At 38.6% G+C, this 17006-nt stretch overlaps 1 protein-coding gene across 5 annotated transcripts in view; it reads right to left on the bottom strand.

Moving 5' to 3' along the window:
- Nucleotides 1-17006, bottom strand: part of NKD1 (NKD inhibitor of WNT signaling pathway 1) — a 130227-nt gene that overhangs the window by 9599 nt on the left and 103622 nt on the right. For 4 of the 5 annotated variants that reach the window (XR_010306073.1, XR_010306074.1, XM_064160358.1 and 1 more), the window contains 4 exons: nt 14974-15080; nt 12660-12755; nt 4169-4316; nt 2792-2876 (listed from right to left, as the gene is read on the bottom strand). Coding sequence is in view for 3 of the 5 variants with exons in the window: in XM_064160358.1 (XP_064016428.1) it covers nt 2792-2876; nt 4169-4316; nt 12660-12755; nt 14974-15080 (436 nt within the window). In the remaining 2 variants the exon portion in view is untranslated. The remainder of the gene's footprint in view (nt 1-2791; nt 2877-4168; nt 4317-12659; nt 12756-14973; nt 15081-17006) is intronic. The other variant, XM_064160360.1, reaches the window with a different exon arrangement.

Raw genomic sequence — 17006 nt, 5'->3', positions numbered from 1 at the left:
ACAGTGTTGTCACTGCTTTTTGGTTTGGTTTGATTTTTAATTACAAAAGGCATACACTTAACTCTTTGTGAAGTGTATGAAAGCCCTTTCTAAAATTCCCACACTGCAGGGTCCTCCAGTGGTGTTAAGTGCATAGCTATATAGTAGGTAAGTGGAAGAGAAAATCACAATGGTGTGAAGATATCCAGTCCACAATATTGTCTCCCAGTTCTCTTCCACCATCCATTTTGTACTACACATGCCAGGCAAGCTAGCTGTGAATCTAGCTACTTGATCTCAATACTTGTCTTAGCCCTGTGGGTGAAAATTCTTGCCTGTAGCTTTGAGAAGATGAAAAGTCTAACTCATCTATCACCCACCTTCAGGATAAAAACATTTCTATCCATTTTATCTTGAATATTAATCACATATTGCCTAGAATTCCTAAGTGACTGAATTTGTGAAATGTGTGCACTTCTCAGGAGTCCTCAGTGCTGCTTTCAAAGGGGAAGCTTCTGCATTAATATCATGAGATTCTGCAATGAGCCTCAGAGAGTTTTTCTGAGGGTTAGCAGTTTGGTAAGAGTGCACAAGTACACCTGCACCACACACACAGTGTGAAAAGGACATTCTTTGTCCTGTCCGTGTTTAATGAGATGCAATGAAAACTGCCAGATGCTAATAGTTGTCTGATGCTGATCTGCTCGGCTCTAGATACAGATTTGCTCTATCTAGGAAGCCTGTAACCAAAGGAATAAGGACAAATACAACTGAGCTAAGATTGTACCCTAACATTTGATGCCTTTATGATTGTAGATTTAAGTGGAAATAGCTGCTGTTCACAAAACACTTGCAATAAGGTGGATGGGAGAGTGACTTCACACTAAAAGGAATTTTTGCAGAGTATCAGACAAAAACAGTCCATTAAATTCCCACACAAGAGACCTCACTAATGGGCAGAGGGAATCTGGACACAACATCGAGGCCAGCAAGCAAAACCACAGAGTGTTCTTCAGTTCACAGAAGATTTTTTACAAAGTTGCTAAGAGAAGATTAGAAGTTATTTCAGTCTTTTAATCTGAAATATGATTGTGCTCAGATCTACTCACTGGGATAACTCACTAGTATTTTCTTCTCTGTCCAAAAAAAAGGAGGTAGAGTTTTGTTGTCACTTTTAATAAGACTGAGTGTTCCTTCTTTTGATAAATATATTCTGCATTTGGACAAATATCCCTAAATCCAAGGAAAGCCAAAAGCGGATTTTTTTCTTTCAATTTGCAGCTGCAGAAACACATGCAACTAATGATTCAATGTCATCACTGTAGCATTTCTGCAAACATAATAAACATAAAATCCTAGAAGAGATGAAACCTATACACCAAGCTGACCCATTTGGAGCAACTGATTAAAATGCATCAAAATCACCTGCTTTTGATGTGTCTTTCTAACCATTAAAATATCCAAGTCGGAAAAGGACTACCACACCTACATGGACTGACAGATTAACATTTTTCTTATCTGTAAAAAATGTTAGTATTAAAAAAAAAACCTCATTGTAAATGCTTATCACATACTCTAAAGTTCAGTGCAGGTAGTATCTATCAGGTAGGCAGAACTCATGATAACTAGAGAGATACACATGCATGTATATTTTCAAGGCAAAAAGACTGGCATCCAAATTAATATTGTACATTCTGTTAGGGAAGAATTTTTTTTGTTGTTCTTTCATATGTGATGGCTGCAAGTATAGTTGCAGCTCTTCATTAAAGAAACCACTGTGCTTTTGCTTTTTTGGAACGGAATCACACAGGCTAGATTCCATCTGACAGGTATTTTTTCAAAGGGTAAAATGTATTCTGAAACTTCTGAAAAAATTAAAATCAATGATCCCAATTTTCCTGTAAGATTAAATACAAAGATTCTAAGCAACCAGGTTAATTCCTAGATATGAACTACCTCATAACTAAATCTGCAAGGAAGTTGACCTAAAGCTGATGTGGCAGCAGGGAGGCATGGTTTCTTGCAGGTAGGGACTCAGCAGAGATGCCTATTCTGCTAAGTCGCTGTGAGGCAAGAAAGAGATGAATTTGTTTCTCCCACCAAATGTACAAACACACTTCATAAACGGTGTTGAGCTATCCCACAGCTGCTATAAACCAGAACCACGTCAGCACAATGGAGCATGGAGCAGCCAGCATGCTGGAAGCTCTTGTCACTCACTCCATGGGACAAAGCTTGTGTAGACCACTTGCTGTAAAGGTTACTGTCTACTACTCTGCTGCTCTCTTCTTTCCTCTTTCTGCTAGGTACTGTACACCTGGTGCAAGCTCAAAGTTGCTTCCTTTAGGTGGAAAGATGGCCGGGAAAAGTGAACAACATTGATTTAATAAACCTGTGAGCTGGGCTGGCCAATGGAAAAGACAGGCTGGAAGGAGAACAGAGAAAGGAGCTAACATCTGCAAAGAAGTTTTAGGATATTTTTAGCCAAAAGGCTGTGCTAAAAACTCCACTAGTAGGCGCAATATTTGCAGATGGCACCTAAAAAGACACTGCATGTCCTCCAAAGGGTCAACAGACTAAGAAAATTTGAATAATGGGTGCTATAGATTTTGCCTTTTTTTTGTTATTTGTTTCCAGTTTATTATAAAAAAATAAGCACCAGTGGTATTTATAGATAGTTTCATAGTGAAAAGTCCTGGAATTCCTCTCATTTTAATATAATTTTAAAAACTGAAGCAAAGAACAAGTCAGTGGTTGATGTTTCCTCAGAAGTGTGCAGTGCCTGTCAGGAGTCACTGTTCTTTCCCCTTACCTGAGAGAAGCCCGTTGCTTCTTCTCTGAGCTTCTTACTTCGTCATTAGCTTTGCTTTCAGCTCTATGCCTGGCACTCTGCAAATCTGCCAACAACAGAAAGAACATCATTCTCGCATTACTGTCCTCACTGATCACATTCATACTGACATACTTGTTCCCCAGGAGGACTTGGTAGTTTGGAGCTTGATGCTGTAATAATAGAATGGTTTAGGTCGGAAGGAACCTCAAAGGTCATCCAGATCCAACCCCCTCCCGTAGGCAGGGACACCTCCCACTAGAACAGGTCGCTCAAGGCCTCATCCAACCTGGCCTTGAACACATCCAGGGAGGGAGCATCCACAACCTCCCTGGGCAAGCTGTTCCAGTGTCTCACCACCCTCACTGGAAAGAACCTTTTCCTAACATCTAGTTTGAATTTTCCCTCTGGCAGTTTAAACCCATTACCCCTCATCCTGTCATTACAAGACCCTGCAAATAGTCCCTCCCCAGCCTTCCCGTAGGCTCCCTTCAGATACTGGAAGGCCACTATAAGGTCTTCTTGAAGCCTTCTCTTCTCCAGGCTGAAGAGCCCTAACTCTTGTAGCCTGTCCTCATAGCAGAGGTGCTCCAGCCCTCTGATAATGGCCCTCCTCTGGACTTGCTCTAACAGTAACGTATCACATAGCTCCCCAGCAGTGTAAATTTGCTTATGATTCACTTGAAGTGCACATATACATATATTAAACCCAAGGTAATCAGACTCTCCTTTTGGACAAGGTACCCACATTTCCTACTGAAGTATTGGTCTAAATACTTTTCAAGTCCTTTGCTTTAGTAATACTATACCTACTGAAAAAATTATGTTTATACAATTACTATTAGACTGACTATAAGGTGAATAAACTATCAAATTATAAGCCATTTTATAATGGTAGAGACTCGGTACAGAAAAATGTGCAATTTTAATCCATAGGTTCATAAAGATTACTTACACTTAATTACTTATCCTTATCCAGCAGCTGTGATACCTGTGTAAAACATGTTCTATACTGCTACACCTGTTTCCATGCAAACTAGGTACTATGATATCATTAGAGCAGCACAAGTTGAGAAGGCCTGAAATCTACCCTCAGGTACACAAAAGACAGCACAACAGATGGATTATTGCTGCTTTCAAAAATAAACAATCAACTAGGAGAGGGAACCCTAATTAGGAGGGTAGGCAACTGTGCATCCAAGACCATAAGCAGGTTCATGGGGTTTAAAATACCCACGAAAATATTTGCCTTTAAGTAAGCATTTATCTGTATTAACAAAATTTAAAGTGGATTTTTAAGGGATTCTTGAAGTCTTTATAGACTTTTTCTTTTCCCAATGGCTGATTGCACATCCTTACCAGTATGATTTAACAAGATACTCTTTTTCTTCTGACTGCCATCTGGTGCCACAGTAAGTTTCACTCGCAGAGTTTTGCTGGAACTAGGAGAATGGTTTACTGATGCATCAACTACCTCATAGATGGTATGAAGCAAGCTGGTAATATCCTATAGTTGGATTGAAACACAAAAAGACAAACTATCGTGAGAATGTTATGAAACTCTTTGGGACTTGGGACTGTTAAATGTGGAAATATCTTTAGAAGTCACTGAATTTGAAAGAGCTGATCTCATGCACAACCTTAGAATCTTCATCAAACGGCATAACATTTAGGAAACGAGGCAAACCAGATCAAAACCATTTAAAAAGCACAAAGTATTCCAGTTTCCCAACCTGTGAATCAGCAGAACCATGTTCTGCCTTTTCTTTTCTGCTGTTTTCAACAGAAACCAGGGATAACTATTCATACTGTGCTAGAAATTGAGTTTACAATATCAAAACAAATACCACAGTTGAATAAAATCTTAGACATTGCAGCCTTACTGCTTCTCAGGGCCGTTTCTTGAGATAGCTAAATGGTTGATTACGTAGAGGAAAACCCACAAGAGAAGTGGCAGAACTGTAAACTCTGGGTTTAGAAATGTATGATGGCTCAGTGTCACTCTACCATATGTGTCTTGGGGTCTAGCTATTTTACAGAACTCCAGCCAGTCAGATTTTTGAGCAGCAGACCTAATCATGCCTGTGACAGAACACTTTCCACACATCTCTTTGAAGGCAATGGGGTGGGAACAAAGGTTTACTTGTCTGACTATGTCATAAAGAACACTACCCAATTTTAATAAACCAGTTGTTTCAAAGAGGTGAAACACCGCTGAATAGCTGGTGATGCACAAAGGCCTCTCTGGTTAATCAGTCAGACTCAAACAGGGTGCTGTCTTAAACCGCCAGAATAAAAAGGAGATCTCTTGGCTCACTGCATTTCCTCAGAGGGATTTTGCCTAGATTGATCTGAGAACCATCCTAAGGCAAAGCATACAAAGATATATATCTGAAAACTTTTCCATTTAGGTCTTCCTATTCCTTGGCCTACCCTAGTAACCAAGCTCTTTCCAGATGTCAACAAGCACAAAGGAAGTATGTAAAAGATCTTCTGTTAAGTATGACTGGGTCTGAGGATTGAGAGTCAGGTCTACAAAAATTCAAAACTTCTACAATCTTTCTTTTGCATGGGGGGCATGTGTGTAACAACAGCAGCTCAAAGTTTACTATGACCTAATGAGTCCTAGCACTTCAGTATCAATATACCACACAGCCCCCATTGTCTAACCAACTCTAAAGGTGGCACAGAAACGTTAATCTCTACTCACAGAGCGAGTGTGAAATACTGACCTTAGGCCAGGACAAATGATTTTATACTACAGGGTTTTCTAGCTCAACAGGTAGAATGAAAACCTAAATTCTACAGGGCTCAGACTTTGTCTTAATATGTAGCCTCTCTAACATTTCTGTACTCAGTGGAATTTCTGCAAACTTTTGATTTCAAGACAAAACATTCATAAAAAGAGAGCAGAAATTACAGTCTGTATTTCCCCACTGACATATGGGCTGTTACTATCATGTCAGTAGCTGCTTTCCATCATTTTCACAAGATGAACCGTATAAAGCTTGAATGAAGGAAAAACTGCTCAGTAACAATCTGGTGGACACCTCATTGCTCATCTAACATCTAACTTCTCACATTTCCACTCTAATCTGAAACTCAGCCAGAGGTCAAGACAGACACAGCCACAGGAGACAGCCAGCTTGAAGGGCTAAACTTTTACATCATCTATGTGAAAAATCCAGCCAAAAAAGAACAGAGAGACAAACAAAACATATTTGTTGTTTCATACACCCTTCACAAACTATATTCTAGAAGCATTATGCTTTAATCCTACTCCTCCAAACCTTTGCCTTCAGCAGAATTCTTAAGCACCACATTCATTCTTAACAAAGCTTCACACACTCAGTGCTTTAGCGCATGGTGCCATCTCCATACATTCTTAACGAGTGTTGATTAGCCAACATGGATGGCATTTTTTATACAAGGCCACGATCAAGAGTTTGTTAGCAACACGATAACCTGTCCTCCTTCCTTTGTTCAAACAAACCAGATGTTTGTACAAGCAGACCATCCAGTCCATTTTAACTTTGATAAGCAATGACAAAAGAGTCTTTACTTCCACTGTGCTTATATATGTTTTTTTTTTTTTTCCCAGTGATGAAGTCTAACTTGCTAACTGGCATACCATCTGCCCTTTGTTTCTGTGAGCATCCTTCTCAAGTAAGTGCTTGACTCAGCAGTTTAAAAAGTGCCCCCAAACACTGTCAAGGAAGGACAGATGCAACATCCGTCCAACATACACTCAGAAATAATGTGCACACACATCACAGGGCAAGTTACACCTCTTGGCCAAACAAGTTCAAATGAACCCAAATTAACATCCAGGGCCCCATCAGGTTAAAAGGCTGCACTGAAGTATCAGGACACCTTCTGGCCTTATACACTGCTGCCCTTTCATTTTGATACATTTAACACCCAGCTCCCTCCACAATGGTCTGAACTGTTGTGCCTTCTGGCACAGAATGAATGTGGCTGTCAGACTGGATACATACCAAGATCGAGGTTAGTAATATCCTTAAGTAACCATTTAATGCTTATGCTGATCTTTTAAATACAGACAACAACATTTTTTATTATAGCATTCATTTTCTTGTGGTCCTAATCTCGGGAATTCTAGGAAACTGACAGTTCTCATTTGGTCAAATAAGTCTGCTTGAGTCATTCACTACTGCATCATCTACCAAAGCCCTGGCTCAGTAAATACCATCTACAAGACAGCTTGAACCTGCTATCGCTTCCTAGTTGTGAAGTTTCACAGTTGTAACATACAAATTCCTGAGGCACTGAACTGATAGGAATGATCTTCATCAAAGAGTTTTGAACTGTGATTAAATCTACCTTCTCAAAACTCCTTTTTTGGCAGCTAATATGGTAATGGATTCTTGTCAAAGCAGCAGCACTAGACTATTAAAAACATCTTATAAAATGTGTTTTTCATAGTTATGTCTATACTGACCTTAAAAGAATTTTCATCTTCCGACAGACTGCCAGGAGACTGAGGCAATTTACGTTCCCCTTGAAAGCTGTCCCACTGAACATTATATGTATTTAAGTTAAAGAACTGTCTAAAACCATTGAGACAGCTTTGCCTTCTACACACCATCTTGTGCATTCACTGTCCTCAAGAAATGTAGCATCAAAGATCAAGAATAAAAGTTAGTTACATTTTCCTCATTTTCCAGCATTTCTTGGAGACCATCTACCAAGGAATCTAACTTTTGTGCACAATAGATTCTGATTTTAAATAGTTACATGATTTGCAACTGCTTTGCCTAAGGATGCTTGGCAATTCCTGCACAAAAAGTTTCATCCCCTATTTCTCAAGCTTTTCCCTTTTTTTAACATAAAAAATAACTAAGTGCAGATTTTTCAGTGTTTCCCATTTTTCAAAAAATATAATTTGCTTGGGTTTTTTTTACTAAAATATGCTTTAAAAATATTTCTAGTTTAAAATTATTGCAGATTTTAACATTAGTATATTAAATGGGTAAAAGAAATAAAACCAAACCAACCCAAACAAATGACAACAAAAAAGAAAATAAATATCTCCTTTATAGCAATGGATTTATATTTAGATGACAGCAGGCTCATGAATCTACCTTCTGAAGAGCTTCTAGAGTACAGAATTTCTGCTGAGATAGCTAGTTTAATCAAGAGTCAGAAAGCTGAAACTATGATCTTTTTCCTCTAAGCAGAAAACAAACGCTTGCTGGGTAGTATCCAAACAGTTACCACGTGCCATACTCATATTTATTTGTCTTACTTATTGAGCAGTACAGTTGGTTTTTCCTGGGCTGGAGGACTTCAGAGTGTTAATCTGTATGCTTTTTACATCCTAATTTGTCAAGCAGTTAATACAATAAAGTCTATTATAAAGAGCAACTCCAATAGAATGCCAGAAATATGGGCATTAGGAATATTAAAAAGCAATCAGTTAGGGCCACTTATGTATGTTACACTCACACATGTGTCCACAGAATACTTTACAGATTTTCAGTAGGAGATTAGCAGGAATTTAGAACATTCAGAGAAACAAATAGATTTGTAAAAAAGAACAAGAGTAAATTACACTGAATTATTCTTCATTCCTTACAGAATTCATGTGATTGAGAAGGTCCCTGATTTCAGGTACTAATATTTTACATGTCAGGAATATTATTAGTACAGGGCCATGCTATTTTTCCAGAATTAGCATAGCTTATCATCATAGGACTAGTTAATAAACTAGAGCTTCTGTAAAGGAAACTAAGAGGCTATTCCAGAGCAATTAATTTAATGGAATTAAATATTTGCACACAAAACCCCCACAAACCTCCCAAAATACCCCAACCCTCCCAAAACCACCCAGTGAGTTTAAGAATGCTGAAATAAAATACAGTTTGATTCTTTGTAACTTGTCTGAGACAGATGTCTTGGGTTCTCCTGAAAGCCAAAGGAGAACATCATCTTTTCTCTTAATATGTCTCTCTGAAACAAAACCACCAAATCTAATGACTGAAATGACAGCCTCTGCGATACAGACAGGTGCTACCTCTTTATCCATTGACTCCATTGCTCTTTCTATATCATAAGTTAATACAATATTGACAAACACAGTGAAAACAAGCAAATTTCAAAATAAGGATCAGGGTGGTATGTGGCAGCCCCCCAAAACCCATCCTCCTTCCCCAAGGCAAAGATTCGGTGCTGAGTTCTGAATGTAGAAATAACCTCAAACTTTTTAACTCATTGCAGAGGATATGAGCACAAATAACTAAAAAGGGAAAGGGGAAAAAAAAAAGAAACATAAGAAAAACTGGGTATTTAATATAAGATACAAAAAGCTTTTTATCATTAAAAATGAAGAGAAACATCAACATCAGTTCATTACCTTTCCCTCAGAAAAATGAAAGTACAAATGTCTCATTTATGCTTTGCTGGTAGTCTGATTTTTACATACAGAGGATGTTCTAATTCCACCATCAATTTTGTTTGATCATGCACATTTTGGAATCATTCTTATATGGAACCTGAAAGGAGCTTCACTTGCTATGTCTTCAACAACTACTCTAGAAGAAATTCCCTTTTTTATTCCTGACAAGCAGCTTTCTTGTGTGCTTACTCCTGTGCATCCACTCACCAAAAAAACTCAGTTTTCCAAGAAAGAACTGATTGACAACAACAACAAAAGCTAGTGCTTATGAAGTGTAATTGCATTCAGAGAGCTCAATATAAAACCTCATGGATCAAAACACATTAGTTCAATTATCCAAGTTTTAAGTCCAATTACAAATATCTGTGTGAAGATAATTACAGTGCAGCTGTCTGTTCTAAAAAGGCCTGCAGTACATAATGAATTGTCCTCTTATGGCTTATGGAATGAAGGGAAACATTAGCCAAGTTTTGTAATATACATATCACAGCAGCAAAAGTTGTCTCCCACTACACCAAAAAGACTGAAAAAAGGTCATCTTCTAAGACAGAGAAAAGCAGTAGTTTAATAACATACAGTAATGCTAATTCTGTAATTTGCCATCCCAATAATTACACTTTCATAATGAGTACATCTCTTCAAGACACATGACTAGATCTGAATTTCTAATCATAAGGACTATGGAAAAAGTCACACAGACTCTAGAAGGAAATCAAAGCAGTATTAAATTCTGGAGACGTTGTGAAGATCCAGAAGAAATTTCACTGAGATGGAATTTGAATGTTCTTGCAGTGATCTCTCATTGAATAAAACCCAAGGGAAACTTTATCCAGTAACTAAATCCATGTCTTATTTACCATTTCCAAACATTTTAATGAAAAAAACATTTAGACAATTGCAAAACTGCACCCCACCTACACATCTCCTATAAACTTAACACCATGTATTTACTTGGAAATTCTCTAGATATAAAGTTGAATGTTTTAAACACAATGACTCTGAATCAAATAAAATGGATGTGGGTGTGCAAGTCACTTCCTCTTCCAGTGTCTCACCTTTCCAACTTGAAAAACAAGAATGATAAACCTGACTTCTTTTTGTAAAGCACCTCAAGGTCTACAGAGAGAAATCTGACTTAAGAAATTTAATCTTTCTGTTAAATCCAGCTATAAATCCAGGAGACATTAAACTGCTGTTTTCAAAGAAGGAGAAAAGGTCCATACTAAGCTTTTCTCACCCAAACACTGGACCTTTGTTTAGAAAAGCTGAGTGATTCTGAAAGTATTTTCATTAACTTACTAAACAGCACTGGTACAGATCAATCCTCTTCCTCAGACTGTCTGTTCTGTCCCTGATCCAGCAATGTGCTTCACATACTTGTAACTCAAAGCATGTGTCCCATTCATTTTAACTGAAACTCTTCATGTGTTTAATGGTCACCACTTAAGCCCTTTGCTGGATCAGGAGAAGAACTGCTTAACAAATGACAGTATGAGGCTCACCGTGTTGACTGCTAGTCTCTCAGGGGCTAGTAGAACAAGAAATTCTATGTCACATGAAGAGACTGAAATTCCTTCTTGTGGCCAAGAATATCTATGAGCTGCTATCATTAGTCATTCTTGCACAAACCACTCTTAAATTGCATCTGGATTCCACAGAAGACAACCAACAAGATGGATTACAGAAATGGCACAGGAACAGCTTGTAAAAGTAGTGGGTAAAATAACTGGGAAACTCAGCAATGGTGCATAATATAAGTTTCTATCTTTGGTCACATGTAATGAGCTGAAAGTTATCAACCTATTCGGTCCCTCAGCTAAAAGAATTTTTTCTGGCACAGGTTCAAGTCTGAATGTAGCAATCTCCAGGCCTCAGAGTAGTATAATTTTCAATCCCTGCATAGATTTGTTTTCAGTGCTCTTGTAGAAAGGATAGGTAGAATATGGCTGTAACATATTCTCTAACTACAGTCAAATTAGCTCTTTGGTGTCCCACATCATCACAAATAATTATTGCATACGTACTTAAAAGCATGTTCTTGTTATGTTCAGCACACAGAACTCCCACTGACATTAATGGGAATTCTATGCCTGAGTGTAAAGGACACCCATATGTGTGGGTTTGAGTTTTGTGTGCTTTTCCTCTATTCTCCGAGAGTCAGATAATCCTGTAATGAAGATAGCTCTGAGCCTCAAAAGATCTGGGTTCAATCTGCCACGAGGTTCTCATGAGACTTCAGGCAAATTATTCTATTTTTCTGGTCTCAGTTCCCCATAAAATAACAGCCACAATACTACTTCCTTACCCCACCCCTCCTTCTCCTTGCCATCTCTCTCTATGTATCATCTTCCCATTTGAAACTCTGGACTTGGCCTGTAACTTTTCATCTCCTTATCCTGTTGCATGAGTGGCATAGATTTCATCTATCTATCCAAAGCACTATCAGAGCAGAGACAATTCAAAAATCCTATCAGTAATGTTCATAACACACATTAAAAAGCCTGAACAACCACCACATTTGGCTAGTTATTCAAAGATGTCAAAAGAGATTTGCCTCAGTATTCTAGGAAAAAAAATTCTCCCCATTTGGTGTCTAAGGCCACTAAACTTTCAGTACTTATCCTGTTTCTTTTCATCAGTGCTTAGTAATTTTCAGAGACACCAGCACGAGTGACAAATCTTGTCAATTTTCAGCTGGTTATCTGAAAGCATAGAAGCCAGAAAGCACCTCGCAACATAAATCGATGATGGCACACAGCATTAAATCTCAGTAAGATATATTGTTCTAGAAGTATCTTTCAATTTGGGCAGAAATAGTTCTGAGAAAAAAAAAGACTGTATTATAATCCTTTTATTTGGCTTCTTAACTGGACAGAAAATACAACTTGAAGACATCCTGGTAACAAAAATTACACAGAGCTATGCTTTCATAGCCTTTCACTATGGTCCTCCAGCAAATATCATCAATGTTATTTATATTTGGAGGCAGAGATCAGCCCAATATTAATGAAAACAACAGAACAGTATAGTTAGTCCTACTGGAAAGAATGTCAGAAAGCAACCTGGTTATTTGGTTAGCTTAACTCTGAAAAGCAGGAAAGAAGCCAGAACAATATACATTTGCAGGGGTTTATTTTGACAATGTGTTTAGTTGTTCAGTTGTTTCAGATATTTTTCCTCGTCAAATGCCAGTACTACTTTTTTAAAGGCTAATCCTAGCTATTAAACAACAACCAGCTTAAAAAGTGGTACAGTACATCTCTAAACAGTAAACTACTGGCAGAATTGTTTCTAGGAGAGAAGGGTCCATGGAAACTGCTGTTTAAGTTGGCAGGACACCTCTATTTCATAGGAAAAAAAATGTTCCTGTTATTAAAACACTTCTCTTGTTAGCAAATGCTGCACACAAAGGGGCAGCTGTACTTTGCTTACCTCACGTGTGACTCTTCCGTTGTTATCAAAGTCATACAGTGTGAAGGTCCATTCTTGCCTGTTATCTTCCTCTACAGATACATCACATTGCAATTCCTAAGAAACATGCAAAGAGCAGCTGATTACCTAAAGCAAAAGGCCTGTTTGCAAAGGAGACTCTCTGCAGAAGGAGGCTGCTTGCTTGCTTGCTTCCTCCCTCTCTCAGGGAAGCTTTCGGAATAGGTCCAGGGGACCCTGGGGCTAGACTTTGGGAAATCTGCAAGATGCTTTCTACACCATTGCAGAAAACACAAAAAGGTACAAGAAAACTACTCCCTGAAATATAAAAGATTGCCAAGTAAAGTGAGAAAGAGAGAAGCCTGCTTAACTCAGGAAGAGAAAATAAAAGAAGCAGACTCACAGAACAGGCAATACATCACAGAGCTAGGAGCAGTCATTAATACAAAGTGGACATATGGCACAAATCTCCACCAGTGAGACTTGTTCTTGTCACAGATATTTGATACTCAAAGGTCATCAGAGTTAGTGCAGTATGGCATCATGCTACTGAAGTCCTGAAATGGAGCCTGCCTAGGAAGTGGTAGGTAACAACGACCTGGGAGTAGTGCCTGGTCCTTATTTTAACTGTGCTTCTCTTAATGAGCGTGTGATCTCTTGGAAGCCTGAAAGAATAAATTTGTTAAGGGGGAAGGGAGGAGGAATCCCCAAACCAAAACCAAGACTTCAGTCAAGAACAAAGAATGCACTTTGACTGACTCCAGTCACCTGGGTACAAATCTTTTGCTTTCACTCAAGACCTGTGTAATCAGAATTATCCAGAGCCATGACAGGCAAAACAGAAAAGTTACAGTGCAATTAAAATGAAAGCCACCGTATGCAAGTTAAATAAACAGCTCCAAATAGCTTCAGCATGATAGAGCTCAAAATACCTGGTTGATCTGACTTGAAACCGATTCCCTACAGCAGTTACCGGTATGCCCTGTCCCCTGCCGAGTTCAAAGGCAGTCTTCGCTCAGTTGTAACAAGCCCAGCTGAAAGCTGCCAAGTGTCCCACACTGTACTGTGGAAACACGGTTTCACATTACATAAACATTCCGGGCACCTTAAAAGCCAAATCATATCCACCTCAGATTTAGACCTCTTGTCTCAACACTTGAGTTTCTGATTCCTTTACACCTTTGAAACATTTACAGTCTCTTAGCTCCTAGCTTACATGGCTGGAAAACTTTCATTTGTAGAACAAGGGAAAAAACACCAATGCTTGGTTTCTTGCCACACTGCCTAACATAACATTTTTAAGTGAGGATGTGCTCTGCTTAGTTAAGAGCCATGGCAGTGTTCCCTGCATTAGTCATGGTGCCTAGTACCGAGTGCTAACCTTTATGGCATGCCAAGAACTACTTGGGAACAAACACAGACTTTGCCGGTACAGTGGAGTTCCAGCTACCCTGGCACCAACCATGTTGACAGGTGTCCTCCAATGTTCAAATATCAAGGCACTGTTAATTGCAATTTATCATGCCTTTCCTGTCTGCAAATGTCTGCTACTCAAGGTAAAACATAAAATGTGCCTAGAAAAGAGTTAGTGCTGGGCAAAAAAACCTAAAAGGCAGAAAAAGTCACCGCCCCCCAGAAGGCACAGAAGTACCTAGCAACGCCTGAACTGCCGATGGGTAAGCTACCTCCTTTCAATAAGCCTTTACAGCATGGAAAATAAATTGTATCACACTACTCCATCTGCTCTAGAGAAGGAAAATGAATACTCCAGCCATGCTGCAAGGTGGCTGCACAGTCTTTTAAATAACAATTGAGGTACGCAAAGCTCATTACTGTGACAGGCTGACAGCACTGAAAGGTAGAAGTTTGCCACATCTGCTGGAGTACAGAGAGATCAAAATTTATGCTGTTTTTTCCCGGTACCAGAGTACCTTCCTTTTCACCAAGACAGACAACCCTCTAGCAGGATGACAGCATATTTCAATACTCACATTTATTAAACTGCTCCCTATATAAACAAAAGCTGCCAATGACACACAATATCTGGACTTTTTATGACGGTTTTAAGTCTACAAGGAAACAGACCATCAGATTCATTCCCTTCCAGGATCCTTTTCCTCCTGCCATGTGATCAGATAGATTCCTCACATAGCAGGGCAGAGTTATTTCACTTCAGAGGCCAAGTCACAGGAGATCAGTGGCTAAAGAAGCTTTCACAAACATCATCACACCAGGCTGATTTAACCAATGGAAGTCCATGGAAGTCCAGACCATAATTACGTCACTACAGTGAAACTTTTAAATACAGAGGACTTACTTCAAATTTCAGTTGCTTCTTGGATGCTGTGCGAGTGTCAGATTCTTTTTCTGCTTTCTTTTCATCTCCACTGCAAACTCCATCTGTCTTCTCTGGAGGCAAAGCCACTGCAAAAAAATACATTTAAGAAAAAGCACTTATAAGAAAATGTCAGAGTAGTCTTCTATTTGCAAATCTGTCTTTATATTTAAGGTGAAAATTATTTCAGCTAACTTGTATGAAAGGATAATTCTACTTAATTTGTTTTTGTGTTCTCCACATGTCTGGTATAATTTCAGCAGACAATCTACCAAAAGCTTTTGGTACACAGCCTCTCCAGAAACACCACCAAAGTCACCAGAAGTTCATACACAATATTATGAAAATCTAAATCAGCAGAGCTGTTACTGCGAGTAAGTTGAATAATTTGCAAAGTATTGACAGTTTGTGACATATTGTAAAAACACTTTGCATCCACCAGCAGTGAATGAAGTAATGAATTCTGAAAGGAAGGTCTCATTCCATTCTGATTTCCCTCTTCAAACGCACACAAACCGTACCATCTTCCTAAAAGGTGACACTAACTGTCAAAAAGCTTAAGCAGCATTTTCTCAAAGTATGTTGGGAAAAGCATATTTCACCTAAGTTTCATGTTACAAAATTATACACTTGCGTGATTCACTTTCACTCATAATCAGCATCAACATTAACATCTATCAGACAGAGAAGTTGTGGACACTGCCTCCCCAGAAGCATTCAAGGCCAGGTTGAACGTGGCCATGAGCAACCTGGTCTAGTGGACAGCGTTTCTGCCTATGGCAGGGGAGTTGGAACTAGGTGACCTTTAAGGTCCGTTCCAACCCAAGCCATTCTATGAATCCATGATTCTATGTACCACAATATCATAACATTTATATAACAGAAAAATACATATACTTCTCATGTCAATTAAAATACAAATGCCCAGAAAGTTAATGGCTGTGCTTTTGGATCCTGCAGAAGCATTCAGCCTTGCACGTGATGAAACCTTGTATCTGAAGAAAATTAACTCTATATTCTTTCCTCTCATGAAAAGATGTATCAATTTTTTAACTCTACGCTGAAACTTTATACATCCACATACTTCTGCCAGCAACGTGATGCTCACACTGCTATGTATAGCATTAATCTTGCCTACTCCTCAAAAACCAGAAGATACTGTAAAAATGTGGGGGGTCAAAGTCAGAAGTTTTTCTCTCGCACTGAAGCATTTGTGTTTATTCAAAGCCTTCACTGTAATGTTATGTAGGAATAATTTCTTGGGGATGCCTTTGTAACTAAGATCTCATGTAAGTGCCAGTTAAGTAAAATCAAATTTCTTACAAAAAAGGGAACATGATTCTCTCCACTTCTGGATGACCCATTTCAAACTCTGTTTGCTCTGTAGCTCTCATGGTGTTTGGTGCCTCACAAGTTCTTTCCCAGGAAATCTAGTCACTAACATGCTAGAAACTGAGCTATTATGTAATTTTTCAGCATTTTCTTTCACTTTTAAAAACAGAATAATCAGCTTTTAAAAAGTAATAAACACACTTACTTTTACTGTAGCTTCACACTCAGAATTTCCAAACCCTAATATTTCTGCTACAATGTTCACATTGCTGCACTGCAATATGTATCACATTTTCCCATCTTACTGCTTTGTTTAAATTTATCACTATTGTACTACTTTTTGTTCGCTTGTTTTCAAAACTGCAGTATCCTATAAAAGATTCTGGATGTGCATTAAAGAAAGGAGAAATGAGGTAGAAAATATCAACTTTGTAATTTCCTGACTTTGATATTTATTTGCAGTTTTGATGTTATACTAACACCAGCTTAGAGACACGCACACGTTAAGTTGCATTGAACTAATACAAGCAGACACAGTGTTTATTACACACATACTGATGCACTGATACTCTTTCATTTCTACACCAAACATACACTGAGCAGGAAGGTCAGCTGAAGGAAGAGAAAGCTCACATCACAGCAGTTTCTTCCCTTGTTCTTTTAAGTTGGCGTTATCAGATGAG

The sequence above is a fragment of the Pogoniulus pusillus genome, chromosome 20, assembly GCF_015220805.1.
Source record: "Pogoniulus pusillus isolate bPogPus1 chromosome 20, bPogPus1.pri, whole genome shotgun sequence".
Lineage (NCBI taxonomy): Eukaryota > Metazoa > Chordata > Aves > Piciformes > Lybiidae > Pogoniulus > Pogoniulus pusillus.
Note: the sequence above shows the minus strand (reverse complement) of the source record. Positions and strands in the feature narration are given on the sequence as shown.